At 40.9% G+C, this 22642-nt stretch overlaps 1 protein-coding gene across 3 annotated transcripts in view; it reads right to left on the bottom strand.

Moving 5' to 3' along the window:
* The window catches only part of FGD3 (FYVE, RhoGEF and PH domain containing 3), a 205838-nt gene that overhangs the window by 39334 nt on the left and 143862 nt on the right, over positions 1-22642 (bottom strand). For all 3 annotated transcript variants that reach the window (XM_054036013.1, XM_054036014.1, XM_054036015.1), the window contains exons 6-14: positions 19344-19480; positions 16109-16265; positions 10739-10877; positions 9902-9960; positions 6272-6418; positions 5424-5516; positions 4190-4269; positions 3749-3779; positions 3120-3221 (exon numbers count right to left, since the gene is read on the bottom strand). In XM_054036013.1, coding sequence (XP_053891988.1) covers positions 3120-3221; positions 3749-3779; positions 4190-4269; positions 5424-5516; positions 6272-6418; positions 9902-9960; positions 10739-10877; positions 16109-16265; positions 19344-19480 — 945 coding nt within the window. The remainder of the gene's footprint in view (positions 1-3119; positions 3222-3748; positions 3780-4189; positions 4270-5423; positions 5517-6271; positions 6419-9901; positions 9961-10738; positions 10878-16108; positions 16266-19343; positions 19481-22642) is intronic.

Below are 22642 nucleotides of genomic sequence, written 5' to 3'. Positions count from 1 at the left end.
ACTGCCTCTTCTGCAGAGTGCCCCTCAGGGGCATCAGGGCAGCCTAGGAAAGGTGAGTCCCTGAAAAAGGAGGCTCCAACGGATCTGCACTTCAAGGGAATTGGGAGGGACAGACCTAGACTCTCTGATCTGAGAACTGCCAGTCCTAAGGGCAGGTCACATGACCCCAAGGGTCAGTTCTACTTGGAATACACATGGACATTTCCCTCCCTCAGAGACCCCTTCTATTGCTTTTTTTTTTTTTAAATGACCCTGGCCTTGGTTTTTATCATCATCAATTTCAAGTGACTGCCTGAAACCAAGTACCAGAGGAACCACCTCCCTTATGGAAAAGACCTACAGAATTTTAAAGTGATGAACCCCTATAAAAATTAATAAAGACACTGCTCTTAAAATGTGCAGAATTTAATAAAGGTGGCTCTCTACAGGTGTTTTTGAACAATTGCATAGAACTCTTTTGCTAGGATCTACATATCATTCTCTATTAAATTTTTTAAGATGGTACCATTAAAAAACTCTCCAAAAGTTACCTTTTTCTATTCAATTCCATAGGTATGCAGCTGGGAAGAAACTCGTAACAAAATGCATCTCTCAAAAAAGGTAGTGTGCAAAACCACTCAGTTGCACAAACTTCATTCCAGACAGCCAACCACTCAGAACACTGAAGAATTACACCTGTTATGCCAGATGAGCTACTAGTCTGGAAAACATGACTGATAAGTCACTGCACTGAATTACCCTGGGTAATTTTATTCTCATAGACTTTAAAGTCAGAAGGGACCATTATGATCATCTAGTCTGACCTCCTGCACAACGCAGGCCACAGAATCTCACCCACACACTCCTGTAACAAACCCCTAACCTATGTCTGAGTTACTGAAGTCCTCAAATCGTGGTTTAAAGACCTCAAGGTGCAAAGAATCCTCCAGCAAGTGACCTGTGCCCCATGCTGCAGAGGAAGGCGAAAAACCTCAAAGGCCTCTGTCAATCTGCCCTGGAGGAAAATTCCTTCCCGACCCCAAATATGGCGATCAGCTAAACCCTGAGCATGTGGGCAAGACTCACCAGCCAGCACCCAGGAAAGAATTCTCTGTAGTAACTTAGATCCCACCCCATATTGGGCATATTTACCGCTAATAATCAAAGATCAATTAATTGCCAAATTAGGCTATCCCATCATACCATCTCCGCCATAAACTTACCACACTTAGTCTTGAAGCCAGATATGTCTTTTGACCCCACTACTCCCCTTGGAAGGCTGTTCCAGAACTTCACTCCTCTAATGGATAGAAAGTTTTGTCTAATTTCAAGTCTAAACTTCCTAATGTCCAGTTTATATCCATTTGTTCTTGTGTCCACATTGGTACTGATCTTAAATAATTCCTCTCCCTCCCTGATATTTATCCCTCTGATATATTTATAAAGAGCAATCATATTTCCTCTCAGCCTTCTTTTGGTTAGGCTAAACAAGCCAAGCTCTTTGAGTCTCCTTTCATAAGACAGGTCTTCCATTCCTTGGATCATCCTAGTAGCCCTTCTCTGTACCTGTTCCAGTTTGAATTCATCCTTCTTAAACATGGGAGACCAGAACTGCACACAATATTCCAGATGAGGTCTCACCAGTGCCTTGTATAACGGTACTAACACCTCCTTATCTTTACTGGAAATACCTCGCCTGATGCATCCCAAGACTGCATTGGCTTTTTTAACGGCCATATCACATTAGCGGCCCATAGTCATCTTGTGATCAACCAATACTCCGAGGTCCTTCTCCTTCTCTGTTACTTCCAACTGATGCGTCCCCAATTTATAACAAAAATTCTTGTAATTAATCCCTAAATGCATGATCTTTCACTTTTCACTATTAAATTTCATCCTATTACTATTACTCCTGTTTATAAGGTCATCCAGATCTTCCTATATGATATCCCGGCCCTTCTCTGTATTAGCAATACCTCCTAGCTTCGTGTCATCCACAAACTTTATTAGCACATTCCCACTTTTTGTGCCAAGGTCAGTAATAAAAAGATTAAACAAGATTGGTCCCAAAACCAATCCCTGAGGAACTCCACTAATAACCTCCTTCCAGACTGACAGTTCACCTTTCAGTATGACCCGTTGTAGTCTCCCCTTTAACCAGTTCCTTATCCACCTTTCAATTTTCATATTGATCCCCATCTTTTCCAATTTAGCTAATAATTCCCCATGTGGAACCGTATCAAATGCCTTATTGAAATCGAGGTAAATTAGATCCACTGCGTTTCCTTTGTCTAAAAAATCTGTTACCTTCTCAAAGAAGGAGATCAGGTTGGTTTGGCACGATCTACCTTTTGTAAAACCATGTTGTATTTTGTCCCAATTACCATTGACCTCAATGTCCTTAACTACTTTCTCCTTCAAAATTTTTTCCAAGACCTTGCATACTACAGATGTCAAACTAACAGGCCTATAATTACCCGAACCACTTTTTTTTCCTTTCTTAAAAATAGGAACTATGTTAGCAATTCTCCAGTCATACGGTACAACCCCTGAGTTTACAGATTCATTAAAAATTCTTGCTAATGGGCTTGCAATTTCATGTGCCAGTTCCTTTAATATTCTTGGATGAAGACTATCTGGGCCCCCCGATTTAGTCCCATTAAGCTGTTCGACTTTGGCTTCCACCTCGGATGTGGTAATATCTACCTCCATATCCTCATTCCCATTGGTCATTCTACCATTATCCCTAAGCTCCTCATTAGCCTCATTAAAGACTGAGGCAAAGTATTTGTTTAGACATTGGGCCATGCCTAGATTATCCTTAACCTCCACTCCATCCTCAGTGCTTAGCGGTCCCACTTCTTCTTTCTTTGTTTTCTTCTTATTTATATGGCTATAGAACCTTTTACTATTGGTTTTAATTCCCTTTGCAAGGTCCGACCTGCATGGCTGGATAATCATGACTAACATAAATTTGAGAGTCAGAAAAATGGGTCTGCACTGCATAAAAATGTAATATAAAAATCAAGACTAGGACTATAGTGTTAAAAAAGAAAGTAAGTTGTATATGAGTCCAGGAAAAAGTCTGTGGAAAATACTTACGAAAAATAAGGACAGGCAGAATTATCATTCATGCTTACCGAAGAGTCTGGAAGATGCTCATCTTCTTGAGAAAAGGAGCTATTAAAAGCCCTAAATGTTTCACTGTTCTGTTTATGTTTTTCAATTGTTGCTTGAATGACCTGAAAAAAAAAAAAAGCCAGGGGAAGACAGAAGTATGGGTCACAAAGCATGTCATGGAAAAATTCTGGTTCAGGAAAACTGGCAGAATCTTTGCTCTAGTGGAAAACTGAGAAGTGGATAAACTAACTGTCACAATTCTTTGTTCTTACAAGATTTTTAGTCTTCTATCAGTCTTCCACTTGCAAGGTACGTACTAACTAATCTCAGAAACCAGGGTCTTCTCTTGCGGCTGGTGGAGCTGACCTCTCCTCCTAACTGCACTTAGGGATTGCTGTCCTCATTTTAGAGATGGGGTGACTGTGGCAGAGAGACAAAGTGGATTACACAAAGATAGACAGCAAAGTCAGTGGCAGAGCCATGATTAGAATGCAGGACTTCCTACTCCATACTAAGCCCTCCAGGTCACCCTGCCTTATTTCTTACATACAACTTCCATTTGTTCATAATCCAAATGTGAGAATGTTATCAATGAAAGGAGCTGGATACATGGGGATTTCCATCAGTATAACAATGTTTTTTTATTAACCTGAATCCATTCTCTCTTCTCCTCTTCTGTCCTGTAAAAAGAAAAGACAAGACACATTTGCTCTAAATTTAGTATTTTCAGTAAGTCAAAATATTGATATTCTCACAGTTTTATTTCCAGAAACAATTTTAACTTTTACACCAGCTACCTTATAAACATTCATAATGTTGACCTTAAATAATAATTACCAAAATTCATGACATGGTGCTGGAATTCAATCTACCAGCCCATTATAAGCTGTTTGTTTAATAATGAATGCAAATCAATGTTGCATTTTAATATGCTTTTACTTAACAGCAGAAAATTTCCTGTAGTGTAATTAATCATGTTTGTTATTGATCTCATGGTCTGAAACGAGGTCATTCTAGCATAGTCATGTCCCTATCTCAGAAATAAAGTGTGCCTATTCCCAGACTTTGGAAGTCAGAAGAAACATTGTACCTAGCTTGGAGTTCCAAGGATCTCTTTTTTCCTGTGATCGAAAATGTATGAGTCACATTTTGCTTGACAATTTCCTGGACCTGGAAAATGCAAGTTGATAGTTTATATTTTTTATTACAACTATTCCCAAACACTACATTCAACCCTCTAAATATCCAAGCTGGGGTGACTACCAAAAATAATACAGCAGAAAGCTTAAAATGATGGAGGGATTCTTCTTATTATTATGTATTATTTGTATTGTGGTAGTGCCTAGAGGAGATGCAATCATGGAACCTGACCCCATTGTGTGAGGCAATGTACAAACACAGGACAGGATCTGGTCCCATACCTCAAAAAGTTTACATTGTAAGTTGGGTGCAGTCAAAATTTTGCCTATTCCCTGCCCCTTCCTATTCATCTCACAGCAATCTGTGCAGGAGGGGAAGCAGCAGCCAGGGACCTTACTTGCCTACTTATGCTCAAAGTCACACATACTCAGTAAGAGCTTCCAATGTAGGTATGTGTAATGAGCTGCTATATCCTCTCCCAGGTTTGAACGGCAGTGTGGTAAACCTGGGTCTGAAGGAGTCGTATCGCGTATTTTACAATGATTTATAATTGAGAGAGATGCCCCTGTTCCCACTTTATACTAGCCACAGTTATTGGCAATTCTATTGTATGCAATTCTCACACTCAGAACTTTTGACCACTTGATGAAGTATGTCAAGAGGTCAGCATAGAAAATATGCAGCACAATATTTCTATTTATGAGGTAACCGAGGAAAAATACCTGACTGTTAAATTCCATAGTACATCTGACAGGAGTGTAAGAAACTAGTGCATTAGCTCACAGATGTCTGAACTAGTCCATGGACACCAGCATTTATTGGTACATCTCTTGAGGATACTGAACTAATTTTGGTTTCCTGACAACATTCTACCAGCCCTTAGGCCTCGAAGTTTGAGCTCATTTCCAAACCAAACCCCAAGCTGAAGAGTGAAAAAGCTGATTGCTGTGACACCATCAACTTAATCGGAGTGGCACTGTTGCTGACATCCTAGCTCCCCAGGGTGACAGAATTAGCTAATGGACTAGCACAGGCAGATAATTCTGTGATGAAGTCTAGCTGCCTTATAGTCAGGAGTATTATCAACTTCCAGCCACGGATTGGCACAGCCCCAAAGCCAATGCATCACTGCCCCTTTGGCTATAGAGAAGAACTGCGATTAAGCACAAAAAGTAGATACCAACCTGCAAGCCCGCAATGTCCATCTTTTCTCGAACACTGAACTTCTGGCCTATCAGCCTCAGTTTTGGCACACAGTATAACACCATGCTGTTAAACTGTAGTGGAGAAAAGATATGTACTAGATCAGGGGTAGGCAACTGAGCAGGAGCCAGAATTTATCAATGTACATTGCCAAAGAGCCACAGTAATATGTCAGCAGCCCCCTGCCCCTGCTCCCAGTGCATTACACCCACCGGCAGCCCCACCGATCAGCACCTCCCCCTCCCTCCCCGCACCTCCCAATCAGCTGTTTCGTGGCGTGCAGGAGGCTCTGTGGGGGGGAGGAAGGAGCGAGGCATGGCAGGTTCAGGGGAGAGGTGGGAAGGGATGGAGTGTGGGCAGGGCCTGTGGCAGAGCCAGGGGTTGAGCAGTGAGCACCCCCCGGCACACTGGAAAGTTGGCGCCTGTAGCTCTAGCTGCAGAGTCGGTGCCTATACAAGGAGCCGCATATTAACTTCTGAAGAGCCTCTGGAGCCACAGGTTGGCCACCCCTGGGCTAGATGATACAGATAGGAAGGGATCCACATTTTGATTGCAAAGCATCATGACTCAGGGTCAGGGCTCTGGTGTCTCGTAACAAAATGCCACTATTATAAATAATCTAACACAGTTCATTTTTACACAACGTGTTTCAGAGAGTTAACCCCAAATCAAACAGGAAAGAAAAGTCTAAGGAGAAGAGAGGGTGGAGGGGCATCTGGGCAGAGCTGGCCACTGCATTTCGGACTGTGATCAGAGAGAGGAAAGGAGAGAATGTTTCATAGCAGTAACACTGTATACACGAGTGTGAATAAATTGGCAAGAAACTCACCAGATACAAGTACCTATCCTGAGCTGTGCCATTCTTAGCTGAGAGTTTCTGGATATGGCCTTCTTTAATGAGTTCATTGGCTGGGTTAACGATATCCTCTTCACCCCCAAGTCGCTCATATACTTCTAACAGCTTGTGCATCTTTTCCTGTAAGTGCAGAACGTAATGTCTACCCAAGCAGCAATTTTTTTTAAAGTTACTTCACTTCTCTGGTACCCAAAATATCATTTTTTGTGAGTACTATCCAAATAAGCTTGGAAACAAATATATTATGGAGGAGGATGAAAGATCTACTTTCAAAAATATATTGCTGTTCCATACCCTTCAACAGTCTCACTTCTCTACTGTGGTCACTTTTGTCTCTCTCTTTGCTTGAAATAGAACAACTGCATGTTTTGGTCAGTCTATTTGAAATTATCTGGATGGTTTTGGATCTTTCCTATCCAATATTAAACACGTATCGATGAAAGCAAGGATGTTAAGTCCAGTATAGTCAATGAATGAGCCAGTAGCACACTGTGAGCAGCTGGAGTTCCTACCCTGCTCCAAACAGAGCTCGCACACACTGAGTGTAGTTTACACTTAACTCTTTCTTGGAGTTTGGCTTTAATGGTAACCCAACAGTAACACAATATAAATCTCAGCCTATGCTTTCTCCCAAAGTTTGGCGATTGCTGTGTTTCCATGTGTGATCTCTTCTATTCCAGCTCCCAGTCTCAGATCAATACCCCAGCCTCTCTTGTAGTCTCATCCATGCTAACGAGATCCACCTGCCAGCACCATACACATAATTACTCTGCATTGGTTGCAAGATTCTAGCACCTGAGCTTACGGTGGCTCAATAGAGGAACTCTGCAGTCCTATGCAGAGTCTGAAGAACTGCCCCCTTAGGGTAAAATTTACCCTATGAGGGCCAGCACAAAGCCTATGCAGCACTTAAGTCCTACATAAGTTCTCAAAATATGGTTTTAGGGTAACTTAACTGTTGCATAAACACTGGCCAGGATCTTTGCACAGGAGTGAATTTCAACTCTACAGCACAACCACCACCATATGCCTGCTTTATATTCAACCCTGTAAAAATTCTTAGCTTCCTTGCTGATTGACCAGTCTTGTAAAGTTGTCTAGTTCATCCACCGGCATTTACTACTATCATTTTTTCAATAGCCTTAACAAATTGAAACAGGAAAGATTCTTAAATCTCCAAACAGTTGCAAAATCAGCCAAACAATCGTGTTTGGGGAGTTTCAGTTCATTTAAACTGCAAGCTGGTAGATATGCTCCATCAAAGTCTTTACGGATGAGTTTAAAAAAAAAAAGTCACATACAAGCAAGCCCCTGTGCACTGAAATCTGAATTTGCTCATGCATATGAAACTGGGGTTTTGGAAGTGCTTAATAAAGTTTGGTACAGAGTTCTCTCATTCAATTAAGGCACTCTGCCATAGATGGCAGACATCCCCCTCCGCACTCCAAAAATAAATCACAGTTATAAACAGCAAAGCAAAAACAAAAACAATAAGACCTGAAACAAACAAGTCAACCAACCAAACAAAAGACCGTAGTCCAAGCAGAGTTTTTATGTTCCAAAAAGAGAGACGAGCCCAAAACCCCTTGAAATCCACTATTACTACTCCATTTTGTGTAGGAGGAGCTCAGACAACCTTGTGGTAGTTGGCAGTACAAAATCCTAAGAGATATCTGTATGCTAGGCAAGATATATTATTTTAATCGAATTTTGAAGCAACGGTTATAATTTCTTCTATTGCTACAAAAGTTGCGAACCTATGGAAGGTAAATCGATGGGATTTTTTTAATCCAGGTCTAAGAATTAGAGCATTTGCTAGAGTTCTTGCCATCCTTTTGGTTGTATTACATTAGCAGCAGGCTTGCATGCTACTTCCAGTGCACATATAGTATACAGCCTTTAGCAGTGGCTATTCCACCATATGCTACACTGCCCTGTATGAACCCTATCTTCCCCCTCTGCATTCCAAAAGCATTTCTTGTGTCTCAATCCCTGAAGAGCAATAAAAGAGGGCATGCTGGAGATAACAAGCTTACGTGTTAGGGGACAAAACAAATTCATGAGCCACTGGGCCAAACCCTGAGCTCCTCATTTAGTTTTTCCTAGGTGTTAGCTCAGGCAAATCCCATTAACTGTAGAGGAACTCACTGCCTACAATGGAAATTTCCTGGTTTAAAACTGAGTGAAGACCTCAGGTCTGGCCAGCTATACTTAGGTGGAATAAAGTAAACGATCTTAACCCCAGTAGAGAAGTTAGACACAAAGTTGAAAACATTTATACCAAAAGCTATAGGAGAGAAAAGCTAGGAAAGAACAGAATTCAAACAGAAATAGATGGTTCCTAAACCCTTTTACATGTGAAAGGACTCGGACATCAGCTGGTTACCAGCAAGAGGAAAAGTGGTCTGATGATGTCTCGGAGATGGAGGAAGTAGGAATTTCATAATGTGTCTGCCAGCCATGCTGACAAGAGGAAGCTACAACTAATTCCTCTAGTTTGGACAGCGTGAGGTGCAAGTGTGTTATTCAACACATTGCCTAGAATTATTTTACTCAAAGTAACAAGAGCATGAGAAAAACGTAGAGAATGCCCAATACATAGATGGGGGAAAATAGAAACCATATTATAAGGCAATCTGAAATGAAAAATATAATACAAATTATGTAGGGTGAAAATGTATGGTGGTAATTTTGAGTGTTTTTCCAAACATTTTTGTGCAAAAACAACCTTTAAAAGAGAGGATAGTATGCCCTTTATAGAATAAAGGGTGTTTTCTTGAGATCATGTTACTGTTACGTAGAATACTACAGGCCTGAATTTGAAAACAACAATGATGCTGCAGCCACAAATAATCCATGGGCACGAACAGTAGCATTTAGTATTTTAGACCTCTTATACATCCACGTGCACACACACAAGTGATACGATCTGCAAGTACAAACCGCCCCCCTCCCTTATTTTAACTGTGCAGAATTGTTAGTGCACAAACAGGTCTGTGGAGGCCAGCTTGAAGCCTCACTGAAAATGTGACTATGTTTTAAGAGGTAGATTTTACAAAGTCATCTCTAATTCTGGCTGCCCAACTTTAGATACATAGGACTAAATTTTCAAAAGTGATGTCTGCAACTTTGAACAAGCACACTAGATGTTGTTACGCATATAAAGACTAGGCACAAATAAAGAGTCTTTGTATGCCCAAAAAATTACATGTGAGAAATTGCAGGCACACTTTGAGTAGAACTGGTCCAAAAAATTTCTAGTTTCAAAATTTTTCAGTGTAAAACAAAGACCATTTTTTTGCAAATATTTCTTCCTCATCTCTCCCATGTTCCTTAACTGCCTCTGTTTTGAGACTGGTGTGAGGTATATGAAATCTTGGCACACAAAAACTTCAGTGTGTGGTAACAATGGCAGGAGCATTTATGGAACACAGGTATAAGGCTCCTCAATTTTTATTTAAGTCTGATATAATGTATTTGAAAAATTTCCCCAGAACTAAAGCCTTTCTTTAATGGAAGATGTGGCAATAAGAGAATAATTGACTGAACAAAGGATCTTAGTTAATGGGTCACATCATGATCCATTACACAATTTCTACTCACCATCTTTCGGATGGCTGCATTTGAATGGTTTGCTGCTGTAGCAATGAGCTCCAGCGATTCTGCAATAAAGGTAGCAGCAGTTATACATTCTTAAGTCTATCAGTTAATAGCACAATTTTTATTTTCCTGATATGTAAGTTTCCGCTGCAAAAGACCTGCTGAATTCTGCACTTCCCTGAATTAAATGGAACATTTGTAAGCCTTGATACATAGAATCGCATTTGCATGCTTAGCAGGCATGTAAATGATATTTCATTTTATCCTGTTCTATTTACAAGTCCAGACAAGAAGCAAAACAGCACATAAAGGGGAAAACTGACAATTTAGGAACCATTTCCCTTTCATAAAACTGTAGTTTAAGTCCAAATTAAGACGTTTTACACATGTGCTGAAGTGCTTTGCTGAATCAGGGCCTACATGCGTTGCATTTCTTGAGACGATTCCAAGCTGTTGTAAATCAATAAAGGAATATTCTTCTTCCCTCCCAGTCTTAATGTCATGTGGCCCGAATCCCTAGAAAATACTCACATTTCAGACAATTTCTGTTTTCCTCCACCAAGCCATCATAAAGGTAATTGAATGTCCTGTGTCTCTGGTATAGACTACAGTATTCTGTCATTGCTTATTTGGTAAAGTTGTCCTGATTTCTAGAACTGTGATGTCCATCTAGCATAGCTTCTCTGCCACGTTCAAACAGTTAATTCAGTCTATGCATCTACAATTGTCTCATTTAGTGTTAACAACATTTGAACTTTGAAGTCAAGGCTACACAAAAACACGATTCCTCCCAACAACATGGTTCACATTCATGATGCAGATCATGGAAGCTACACTTACTTTCAGCATCCTTCCTGTCTGGAGACTCTTCTGGAAGTTTCTTTAGATAATCCTTTAGAAGAAGCTCATAGCGAGGAATTCTCTGCACAGGCTCAAGCATGTGATGCTGCAATGTCAGGTTCCCACACACATCCTGTTTCTGTAACTCAGAGAAAACAATTATGCAAGGATTATGTTGTTTCCTTGTATGTTTTTTTTTTTTCAACTCAAACTGCAATAAAAAAAATCACATTTGCACCCACACAAATAAAGGGAAACTGTCAACTTAAAATCTAGTCAGTTTTTAAGAAGTGTTTAATGTAGACAGTTGGCCCTTACTTCTCTACCAATTGTTATAAATTTACAGTCATTCTCTTGTTTTTTATTAAAAATGTCTCCTGTGTTGGTGTGTACAAGACTTTGTGTGAGTCCCTTGTTAGAACTTGGCCCTAGGAGACCAAGTGGCATATGACTAATGCAATAAACACAGGGGCACAAAAATACTTCTTCTCCCTTATTAGCATTTATTGTACAAACAGCCCAGAGACTGAAAATAAAAGTCATTTGTATAAGCTTCTAAAGCATGACACTGCATCCCTGTTTCACTTGACCAATCAGGGGTTGGTTTAAAGATTGAGCATGCATATTACTTTATTAAATGGTTACCTATCAAGGCACTCATCAGGCCCCAATCATCATGGTACTTATACTATGCCAACTATTTATATTGACAATATTCATGGAAAGGAAGTAATATGCCTGTTTTACACGTGGGCAAAGTGAGGCAGAGAAAGATGAAGTAATTTGTTCCACAGCACATGGGAAGTTTCTGGAAGAGCCATGAACTGAACCCACAACTCCTCAATCCCAGTTCAATGTCATAACTACAAACACATCCTTCCTCTATGGAATTAATACTTCAGCCTATCTAGTAAAATAAATCCTTTGGACCAAGTTTTGGTCAAGTCACATATTTCTGTTTGAATACTAGCATCCCCTTAACCCACCACATTAATTTCTGTATTCTATTCCTCAGCCAAAAGTTGTTTGTGTAAAGTATTTCCAATATTTCCCATAAATATTACAGCTGAAGACATAATGCTGACTTGCCTGATTCTGGGAGATAATGAGACAAATGCCTGACAGAAAAATATTAGCCATCTTTCCAGTAATTCAAAGATGTAAATTTACTTTAAAATAATCTGTCACCATGTACTGAACACTATTGCTGTTTATAGTGGCTGAGCTAAATTTATTATCTTTCAGAGTTCTACAGCATAACATTTCTCAGATGCCACAATTGGGAGGGAAAGAATTAAAGATTCCTGGAAGAGAAAAGTAAAATGGAGAATTATACTACTCCCTTATTCACTTTTGTATCGTATTGCATCATGCATTCCCCCACAAGGATGCCATCCTCTGTTGCCCTTTTGCCCAATTCCCCAACAAGCATCTTCACACCTTCTTCTATCATGCCTCCAACAGCATCTTCAAACTAGCCCTCAAAGCCAATACCCGGTCATCCTTCTAATCCTTCATTAAAATTCACTTCTACTAGGACACCCACAGAAAACTGCCAGCTGATCATGGCTAAACAGAGGGGTATTTTATATAACTGTTTTATTTATGCAAGTGTATGTGTGATAGTACATTTACACACACGGTTTGCTAACTCCTGTAAGCTCAGGCACAGCTGATGGAATCTGTAGTCACAAAAACAAGTTCAAGTGAGAGCCGGGCTGCAGAATGGTGTGGAACCTGTAAATACTAAAAAACCTCGGCAAGGGTACCAGATGTGCATGAAAAGTGAGTTCTCACAAAGCTTCCATTACATGTAGACTCATTAGTGCACCAAAATGAGCATATACAGGTCTCAGTATATAAGAGGAAGTCAAACTTAGACTCCAGTGAAAATCAGGTGCTTTGTTTTCTCTTAATGCATATACAATTAATTAATCCATACAATCACTTCTTATGTAGTCACTTTTCCTTCTCACTGATAGCCACACACACACCATTTCTTTGATGTTCATTTCTTTGGGGAGAGATAGCTCAGTGGTTTGAGCATTGGCCTGCTAAACCCAGGGTTGTGAGTTCAATCCTTGAGGGGGCCACTTAGGGAGCTGGGGCAAAAATCACTACTTGGTCCTGCTAGTGAAGGCAGGGGGCTGGACTCGATGACCTTTCGAGGTCCCTTCCAGCTCTATGAGATAGGTATATCTCCATGTATTATTATTATTAATTATATTATGTGTTTGTTGCAACAAGAGGGTGAGTTGTATCTTGTTTTAGTTAGATTGTAAACTCTTAAGGGCAGGGATAATTTCTTACAATCTCTTTGTATGACCCCTATTCGGGGTCAGTGGGTGTTACTTTTAGACAAGTCAATAATGTTGATATGAAAATTTGAAAAATTCAAAATTTGGACAAAGAATGGGGTGGGGAAGAAATAAGTGAGATTTTACATGGAAGCGTTTTGCCCAGCTCTACTGCTACAATTAAGAATAAGGCACCATGTCTCTCATCTTCAGAATCCATTTAATCTAAAAGGAAGCAACAGGCATTTCAAAGTTTGGCATTAAACAAGTTCCAGTGAGATCCGGGCTGCAGAATGGTGTGAAACCTGTAAATACAAAAAAACCTCAGCAAGGGTACCAGATGTGCATGAAAAGCGAGTTCTCACAAAGCAAACAGTCTCTCTGTACAATCTCCTATGACTTCAGAAAAATCATTGTATCATTTTGGTCAGCAATGTAAAGTTTGAGCCTGTAATAAGCATTGGGGGCACTCAACACCTAGCAGGACTGAGCCCCAGAAGTTGGATACAATGGTAACCTCAGGATGTATTTATCTTTAAGATTGCCTAAAGTAAACAATCAATAGCTCGTGATCAGTTATGGCTTTCTGCAGTAAAAAATGTCAGGTGTTTATGAGCTCAATTTAATTATTGCTAATTCCTCAACCTGAAAAATTATGCCATTCAACAATCCCTAGAGTGTTATTAATAACCTGAATGGAATTTCATAATTAAGCAATAAAACATGAGCGACAGTGCATTTCTGACGGATTACAACACATTTCAAGTGATGTTTTGCAAAGCACATTAAACCACTGGACATTCTCTATCTGTAATTAAAGTCCCCCCCCATTGCACCCCTATGGCCTCCATGGAAAGGTGGAGCTAATTCTCTGTAGCAAGGTTCCTGGGTTCTTTGATGTGCTGGCATCAGAGACAAGAAATCCTATGGCAGCTTCATTTAAAATGTCAGGTTTGAAATTAATTAAATATGAAAATAAATACAATCAGTTTGGTAGCTCATATGCTGACATTAAATCCAATTTGTTTTACGCTGTGCTGCATTTTCCATTTGTGAGAGGCTACAGGCTTTTGTATTGACCATGACAATGCGTGTTACAATAGCTATGGGGGCAAAGATAAAGGAAAAGCTGGTAAGAGGGCACCAGAGAGGCAGCTGAGATTTGCGGAACACACACGCTGGGTAAATCCTCAGGCAATAGACCAGGGCCTATTGACATACCAGTTGGAGATCTAGCCAGCAAGCTGCACATCTCTGCTAAAATAATCAGCAGTGAAACAGTTAACAGTGTTGCCATTTTAGATAACCACCACAGGGATTCAGAACTGGAAGCTCTAGATATAACCCCTGTGTTAAACTTACTTGTCAAGAACTCTTTTCATGGGGCAGCAGAGGACACTCATGATCACAGATAGCTGCAGGCATGTTTTGTGGGCTCTGACAGCTAATGTGAACCATTTGTGTGGTTAGCCTGTTTGGTGATGTGACAGAGGAGACATAGCAGAATTTTAGGGAAATATACATCTCCTTGCTGCAGGAAGTAAGACAAATAATGAGTTACAGTGGGGCTTCCATATTCTTGAGAAAGAAACCTTCACCAAGGGGCCGGATGCAAACTGAAGTCAGTGGGACTGTGTCTTGGACAAAACTGCTCTGTTTTAAAGGGACAACAGATTTTTAGATAAAAAAAAAAGACCAGTTGTGTGTTATTCTGGAGAACTGGGCTAGGAAGGTTTGGAGCGTTAAGGGCGAAGTGGAAGTGAGCCGAGAGTCTGCTGGCACAAGCAGAAAGAATCAGGGAGCCCTGCAGGGAGTACACTCCAGACCTCTCAGACAAATCACACAAGCAATGCTCCGTTTGGGGCCCATGTGCCAGGGTCTCAAATTTGCTCAAAAGGAGCACTTAGCTTTTCAGACCCCAGTCAGAATAATCAAAACCTCACTTAGTCCAAGATTAGTCAGATGATTGAGGTAAAAAAGGGCATTTGTAGTACAAGTCTGGTAAAAGGACAACTTTCCCAATTAATATTCTCCCCTCTTTTCTTCCTCTCCACCGGCTTCAGGAAGGAGCTTCTGACTCTCATTGGTAGCCAGCCCTGGCACATTTCTCCTCTTGCAGGTGGGGGGTGGGGGGAAGAATCGTGACAGCTGGTCTAGCCCTACCACCAGGACAATCCCTGCATTTCAGGCATGCCGCTGTGGTCTCTCCTCTGTGCACAAAGAGAAAGCATTAACCCTCTCCCTGCTAATCGCTGTTCTTTGCAAAGAACAGTGGATGCTCTCCCTGCACCTGCAAATATGCTGAGCCTCAACTACATTCCTAACTTGGCTGGCGCCAAACTCATGCAAAGAAAGCAACAGGGAAAAAATTTACAAAGCATATTGATGTGAGCAGAAAGGATTTCATTGTTTATTTTTCATTACAATTGAAAGTTTTAGGTAAGTCATTCTCCTGAAAAATCGTTAGCCCAAACAAGAGATCTGTGCTACAGCATAAATACCAGAAAATTAAATTGACTAGAAATAAAAATGAAACTGAATGCTCTACTTTCATCATCCAAGGAGAACGAGGTGCCCTCTGCAAACAAGCAAAGAAAAGCAAGATATGAATTAGGCTTTAAATTTTTCACTTTAAAATTAGCGTTTTATTAGTAAGAAGGGAAAGGAATTTTAAAAAGATTACTTTACAATGTGTATATCGACAGTATCCCTCTCCAATTCCTTTTTTGCCCTAGGGACAAACTCACTGTTAAGTTTTTACAATAATAAAGGAGATACGTTCAGTGTTTTTAAAATCTCTGTAAACAAAGGGAATAAAACGGACCAAAATTAGAGTAACTTGGCATTATTGTTATGGCTTACAGGGAGTCCCCAAATCCAGTTGGAGAAATACTCCACCTGTGTAGTGATGTATGTCACGTGCAGAAGAAGAAGAAAGAATTTTTACTATATTTATATTTCAGCACTATAGGAACATTACCTGGCAACCCACTGTGGAGTGCTAGAACTGGAAAGGCAAAAAGAATTAAAATCCCATCAATCTGGAGATGCACTAAAAGGAATGGCTTTATACCTGTACATTTTGAACAACGTCTTTAAATGGAGATGATCGCTGCATCCATGTGTTCACCATGTCCATTGCTCTGTCAAAGTTCTTTACATATTCTCCATACATCTTCAGAAAGGGAGCCAGTTTTTGAAGGATGTCTCCCAGCCGTGGGGTTGCATTCCTATTGCAAAGAAGGCAGATAAACGTGTCTTGAAACCCACACTATTGCAGGAGTGCGCACACACACACACACACACACGTCGACCCAACTGTAGCAAGGGGCAATTCCTTTTTGACATCACTAAGAGCGCACCCAGACTTACATTAATTTTATTAAGAGAATAATCTAGATCTTTGTCCAATAAGAAAAGTCATTTACTGAAAAGAGCCTGTGATGTTTCACAGTGATTTTTTTCCATATAGCCAAAGAACTGAAGTTGCAAAGAGGCCATGTACTTACCTCTAGGCCCTCCACCTGGGGGTTACATGTTAGCACATAGGGAGGACACAGAAACTCAGTAATACATGAAGAACTTCCCCACAAATTCACTTTCCTCACACGTACAAACAACAATATAGGAAACTGAATATCCTGAATAAATGCTCCCTCCATATTTTGGGCCCATCAGGAGACAGAGCCCAGGAAGTGGGGGCTGGGAGCAAAGTTGGATCTAGACTTTCATATCTCCTAAGTTTAAGGCTTGACGGGGGCCTGCCCAGCCCACAGAAAGAGTCAGAGCAGCCATAGGGTTACTCTAACTTACAGAAGCTTTCCATACTCATTTATGGGCTGCTCTGCAGCCCAGAATAACTTGAGCACTGAGAGCTGCCAGCCTGGTCACACTCCCTTCATCCTACTACATGCCCTTTAAACTGGGGTCACAAAGGAGCAAAGCATTTCTCAGGATCCCTCCTGGGCTGGGGAAGTTTTCAGCTACTTTCTATCCCCCTTATGCCACTGGAGCAGCATGAGAGGGCCAGAATTCAGACAAGAATGGAGGCCTAGGAGAGACAAGACGTCAGGATGTACATAGGGCTTGTTAGAAAAGATTTTATTCAGAATCCCGGAGATGGTGTTATCCCTTATCTGTGCATTTGCATTCCTATTTCTGACTGGACACACAAGGGAAGGAATAATTACAATAATGGTTAACTGGACCAACCATCACAATGTTGGAATAAGGCTGGATTGGAAACCAGCAGATTTGGGTTCTATTTCAGTCCTGTGTGACCAGGGCAAGTCACACTTCCTGAGCTTTAGTGTTCCTGTCTATGACAACTCTCATCAACCTCATAGGGGTATTGTAAGGCTTAAGCACAGTGACATCTTTAGATAGCTATGTGCTAATATTAACAATCCTAGGTGGCAATCCTAGAACTAATAGATGTAGGCTGGGATTTTCCAAGGACCCAAAGGAAGTTCAGTGCACAAATTTCTATGGGGATGGGTGTATAACTCTCTTAGCCCTGGTCTACACTGGGGGGAGAGAATCAATCTAAGTTACACAACTTCAGCTATGTGAATAACATAACTGAAGTCGACATACTTAGATCGACTTACCGTGGTGTCTTCACCGCGGTGAGTCGACTGCTGCTGCTCCCCCATTGACTCTGCCTTCGCCTCTCAGGGTGCTGGAGTACAGGAGTCGACAGGAGACGGTTTGGGGGTCGATTTATCGCATCTAGTCTAGATCAATCAATCCCCGCTGGATCGATCGCTGCCCGCCAATTCACCGGGTAGTGTAAACATACCCTGAGATTTTTTGCAAATGCCAGCTCTAAGTTTCTATTCACTCTCAAAGCAGGACCTTTCTCCCAGTGGCTGTCTTGCAGGTCATGGCCATTAGGAGACAATGCCTTCTTGTCATTTCACCCCAACACTAAGCTCATAACTTTAATTTTAATCTACATTAAACTGTACTAGTCATTTAAAAGCCCATGCATGCGTCTGACTTCCCAGCACCCTTCTGGTGTCTAGTCTTCCTCATAGTAATGGCTGTCCCAATAGTTTCTAGTCATGTTCAAATGTGGCAATCTTTTTGCTTATTCCCTCTGGTCACTGATGTATGAAAAAGTATGAAAAAGAGTGGACTCAGCAGAGTAAGATGTGAACTCTGATCTTGTCTCCATCATTTCAGAGTAGATAAGCAGGTTAACTTTCAGGTGACTTTATAGTTTAATATAAAAACACTGTCAGAACACACTATACTTTCTACAGGAAGAAAAGTCTTTAGAGCCAACTTGTCATCTCGAATTTAATTTTCTAGGTCTATCTTACAAATAGCCTGTCTTTCTTGCATTCCATATCTTCCGTATTTACAACTTGGTGCAATTTTCAGGGTCTAACTGGAGCATAAACATTATTAAACATTCAACAAAAACAACTACTTATGCTTAAAGAAATACTTGTGTGTGTACAATGTGGATGTTAATATAATTATGATTATAGCAGTTTATCTTGCAGGAGACAATGCATTTGAATTTCAGAGTCAAATAGACTTTGATGTAAGGTGTAAAACACTAATGGAACAGATTTAACAAGAGACTAACAGATTTACAGATCTACGTAACTTGTCTAGATGGCTTCATACATTGTGTGAAACTATTTCTAGTAAAAATTATATTTACAGTTAATCGTAACATAGTCATAACTTAGTTCTTAAAGAAATGGACTGATCAAATCAAGCCTTAGATATAGCACAGAAAACTCTATTCCATTATAGAAGCGTGCTAGCATCCTTGTATATGTATATATGTTGATGTTTGCCACTGCCTTTCTGATTGCCTCACAGAACCACTTGTGGGGCCAAAGTAATAAAAAATAGTAAGTGATCTGGCTGTCTTATGGTATTGTAATACTGAAATGGTGGAAATACTGTCCAGGAGGACAGCTCTTAAGAACATAAGAATGGCCATACTGGGTCAGACCAAAGGTCCATCAAGCCCAGTATCCTGTCCTCTGACAGTGGCCAATGGCAGGTGTCCCAAAGGGAATGAACAGATAAGGTTTGATTGGATGCCTTGTCAAGAAACTCCTTGCAATGTTTTGGACCCATAAAGCACTCTGAGACAATATTTTTTTTATTTAGGTTTGCCTTTGTATCTTGGCATGTATTAAAAAAAGCTATGATGGCCTACTGTATTATACGGGAAATAGTATGTTCTTGTGTAATTAAAACCTATGTTGTAAGACTAGGCTTTCTGATCGCTAGAACGCCTGCAAACTGAATGTTTATTTGTAATACATTGGTTTACCCACCACTCTTGTGTAATTCTTTTTTGGAGCTCAGGCAGGAGAAATTGTCCATGGAAGCAATAGATGGAGGAAATATTTGAAAAGATGCCAGTTATCACTTCAGCTGGAACACCTGCTTCTGACAATTTAGTGCAAAACACCTGCATGGGAAAAAATAAGATATTACCAATTACTTAATATACATTTAAAACCTGGCATTATGTTATGAACCATATTATTTAAAAGATGACTAATGTGCTTTAGTATAGGATCACATGTTCTGTATTTTGGAGTGTGGGTTTTTTCTTTGAAGCTACATTGTATGTCACACAGAATAATCTATTAAACAAGACTCATTCTCATTCAGATGGGGAGGTTAAACCCATTTAGGTTTAAAACTAGTTTAGTCATTTTTTGATGTGAAAGCAAGTTGAAGAAAAGCAGATTTTTTTTTTCCTATCTGTCATTACTAGGTCCAGGACAAAAGTACTCTGTACATGAATGAAAGTGAAAAGCACTCCCTAGATTTTCCTAAAGTCCCTGGAAATATATCTCTGCTCATCCAAACCCAACCTACCCCAAATTTCCAAAGAAATCTTTAGTCCCGGGGGCAGAGTGGAAAGGGTTCTATACAAATAATGGCTTCCCTAACTGCATTCACAGCAAGAGGACAGATTTCATTGTTAAGAAATCCAACACATCTGACTTACCAAAGTGATTCACCATTTTTATTCCTTTTTTCTTCCACATTCATAAATTGCACAATTGCCTGGGTGACAGTCATCGTCCAGACCCCGTAGTGGGAGAAGAGAAGGTTTAAACCCCAAAAATGAGCAGTCGAACCAATTGACTGCATACTGTATTACTGTGGTATTAAAAAAAAGAATCGAGCCTGGTCTTTTATGAAAGTTTGTAGTGTTCAGAAATTGCTGCTCATTACGAGACATGTATACAGATTGTGGTGATGAATTTATGTATTTGTGTATATAGGAAACTGTGCTCATAAACTGCGGTGCAGTTTCACCTCCACCTCACAATGGGGTGGTGGGCAGCCAGGCAAGGAGGGGCTGCTTCCCCAATCAGATGGGATTCGCTCCATGCACCTAGCAATTGTTCAGCCCAGGAAAAAAACATTGAGGAAAAATCTAAGTAAATGGGAACAACTTGAAACTGAAAAGAAAACCCCAGGCTTTGAAAACTAAGAAAGGAGGGAGTTTCCCCCACTTTGAATATCTATAGTGACTGATGGGGGACGGGAGGGGGAAGTCCCACAAAACCAGACCTGCAAGCCCTTTTAAAATGGAAGGGGGCTAAAGTGAAATCTATTCAGAAACAGAGAGACAGCTTCTAAGTAGGAAGCGGTCTGTGAAATGCTGGATTCCCCCCAGAGTTAGGGAATAGCCTGGGAAACTGTTCAAAGGCAATAGGTAATCTGTATTCAAAAAGGGACTTTATCTAATATAGAAGTTTTACATCTGAGCTGGTGCCTTTATGTTTATTTCCTGTGTAACCTGTGTATGTTGGCTTCCCTTACTATTTCATCTTTGAGTTTGTGGTTTTTCTACTAAACAGCCCTTCTATTTATTTTTACCCCAAGCAGGTCTCTGTTGTGCAAACTGTGTGGAGTGTGTGGGGTGGGACGACTGGTTTCATGACTTTGGGAGTGACGGACAGGAAGAGAAAAGTCAGTGTGTCTGGGAAATAAGAACGCGTGAAGGATCTGGAGACTCAGAACTGGAAGGACTCCTGAAATCAACCTGCAAGGAGTAACTAGGCTGGTAGAAGCCAGGATGAGACCTTGGACAGGCTACTGGTAGGGATCTGAGCTATAACAGCACAGCATTAAAGCACACGTAGGGATCAGCGGGTAGTGATCGATCTATCACATCAAGTGTAGACGCAATAAAATCAATCCCTGATCGCACTCCCCATCGACTCTGGAACTCCAGCTCGCGAGAGGTGGAAGCGGAGTTGACGGGGGAACGATAGCGGTCAACTCGCCGCCGTCCTCACGGCCAGGTAAGTTGACCTAAGATACGCCGACTTCAGCTGCACTATTCGCGTAGCTGAAGTTGCGTATCGTAGGTTGACCCCCTCCCGCTAGTGTAGACCTGGGCTAAGGTTACAGGGCTGGAAGTAACAGAACATCTTACTGATATTAGGTTGAATATTAGGAAAAACTTTTTCACTAGGCGGATGGTGAAGCACTGGAATGGGTTACCTAGGGAGGTGGTGGAATCTCCTTCCTTAGAGGTTTTTAAGGTCAGGCTTGACAAAGCCCTGGCTGGAGTGATATAGTTGGGGATTGGTCCTGCTTTGAGCAGGGGGTTGGACTAGATGACCTCCTGAGGTCCCTTCCAACCCTGACATTCTATGATCTGGGTAATCCCCAAAACATCACAGTACTACAGACACTAGAGTCAACTTTTCTAAACAATTCTAACCTCTGACCATTTTAAACACACAAATGAAGTTAAAAACGGCAGTATGGTTGCACCAGTTTTACTTTTACCCCCAACATGAAGGAGGTAAATTAAAGAGTGTGGCTAGATGAAGAATCCAGAGACATAAAGGGCCTGATTCTGCTGAGCTGATGCAGGCCCAACTCCTTCTGACAAAAGCCTGTCAGGGGTCACAAAGCTATCACAGATTCCATCATATCTCAAAGCATTTTACTGTTCCCATGGTTTCCTTTGAGGATCTGTTCAGGAGAGTAACTGTGTGACAGTGTACCCCATAAGGCTTTATGGGGAGGGGGTGCTTATAAATGTATGTATGACATAACTGGAATATGTTTTGTGCTGCCTGTGCCATGTAACATATCTCCGTAAAGGTTATGGTCTACTATATCTATTCATCCTATTTGTACACATATATCATTTTCTACTTGAGGTTAAGAATATGGGCTGTATACTTGCTTGGTTTCTAAGTAAGCTTTGTGAGGCATTTGGTCAGTTTCTCTAGGAAGGAATTCACAAAGTTAAGTACCTGATCAGGAAGCACGTGGGGAACAATGCATCTTGGAATGCTCCAATCCACATAAGAAGTCTTCCTGGAGACATACAAGATACCATGTGGACAATGGCTTCGGCCTGTAAAGACTGAGTCATGCAGGGACATGTGACTTGCCCAGGTGACTCCAAAACTCCATCTTGGAGCTGGACTTTGCATAGGAGTGAGGAGGGGGGTCTCCACCCACAAGAGAAAGTCTATTTAAACCCGTGGGAGACCCCTCCATTTTGTCTTCAGCTGGCTAAAGAAGGAGCCTCTCCACCCCCCAGAATACTGAAAGGAAACTGGAACAAAGGACAGTAATTACAGGG

This window comes from Malaclemys terrapin, chromosome 7 (genome assembly GCF_027887155.1).
Source record: "Malaclemys terrapin pileata isolate rMalTer1 chromosome 7, rMalTer1.hap1, whole genome shotgun sequence".
NCBI classification, from domain to species: Eukaryota; Metazoa; Chordata; order Testudines; family Emydidae; genus Malaclemys; species Malaclemys terrapin.
This window is presented reverse-complemented; position numbering and strand designations above follow the sequence as displayed.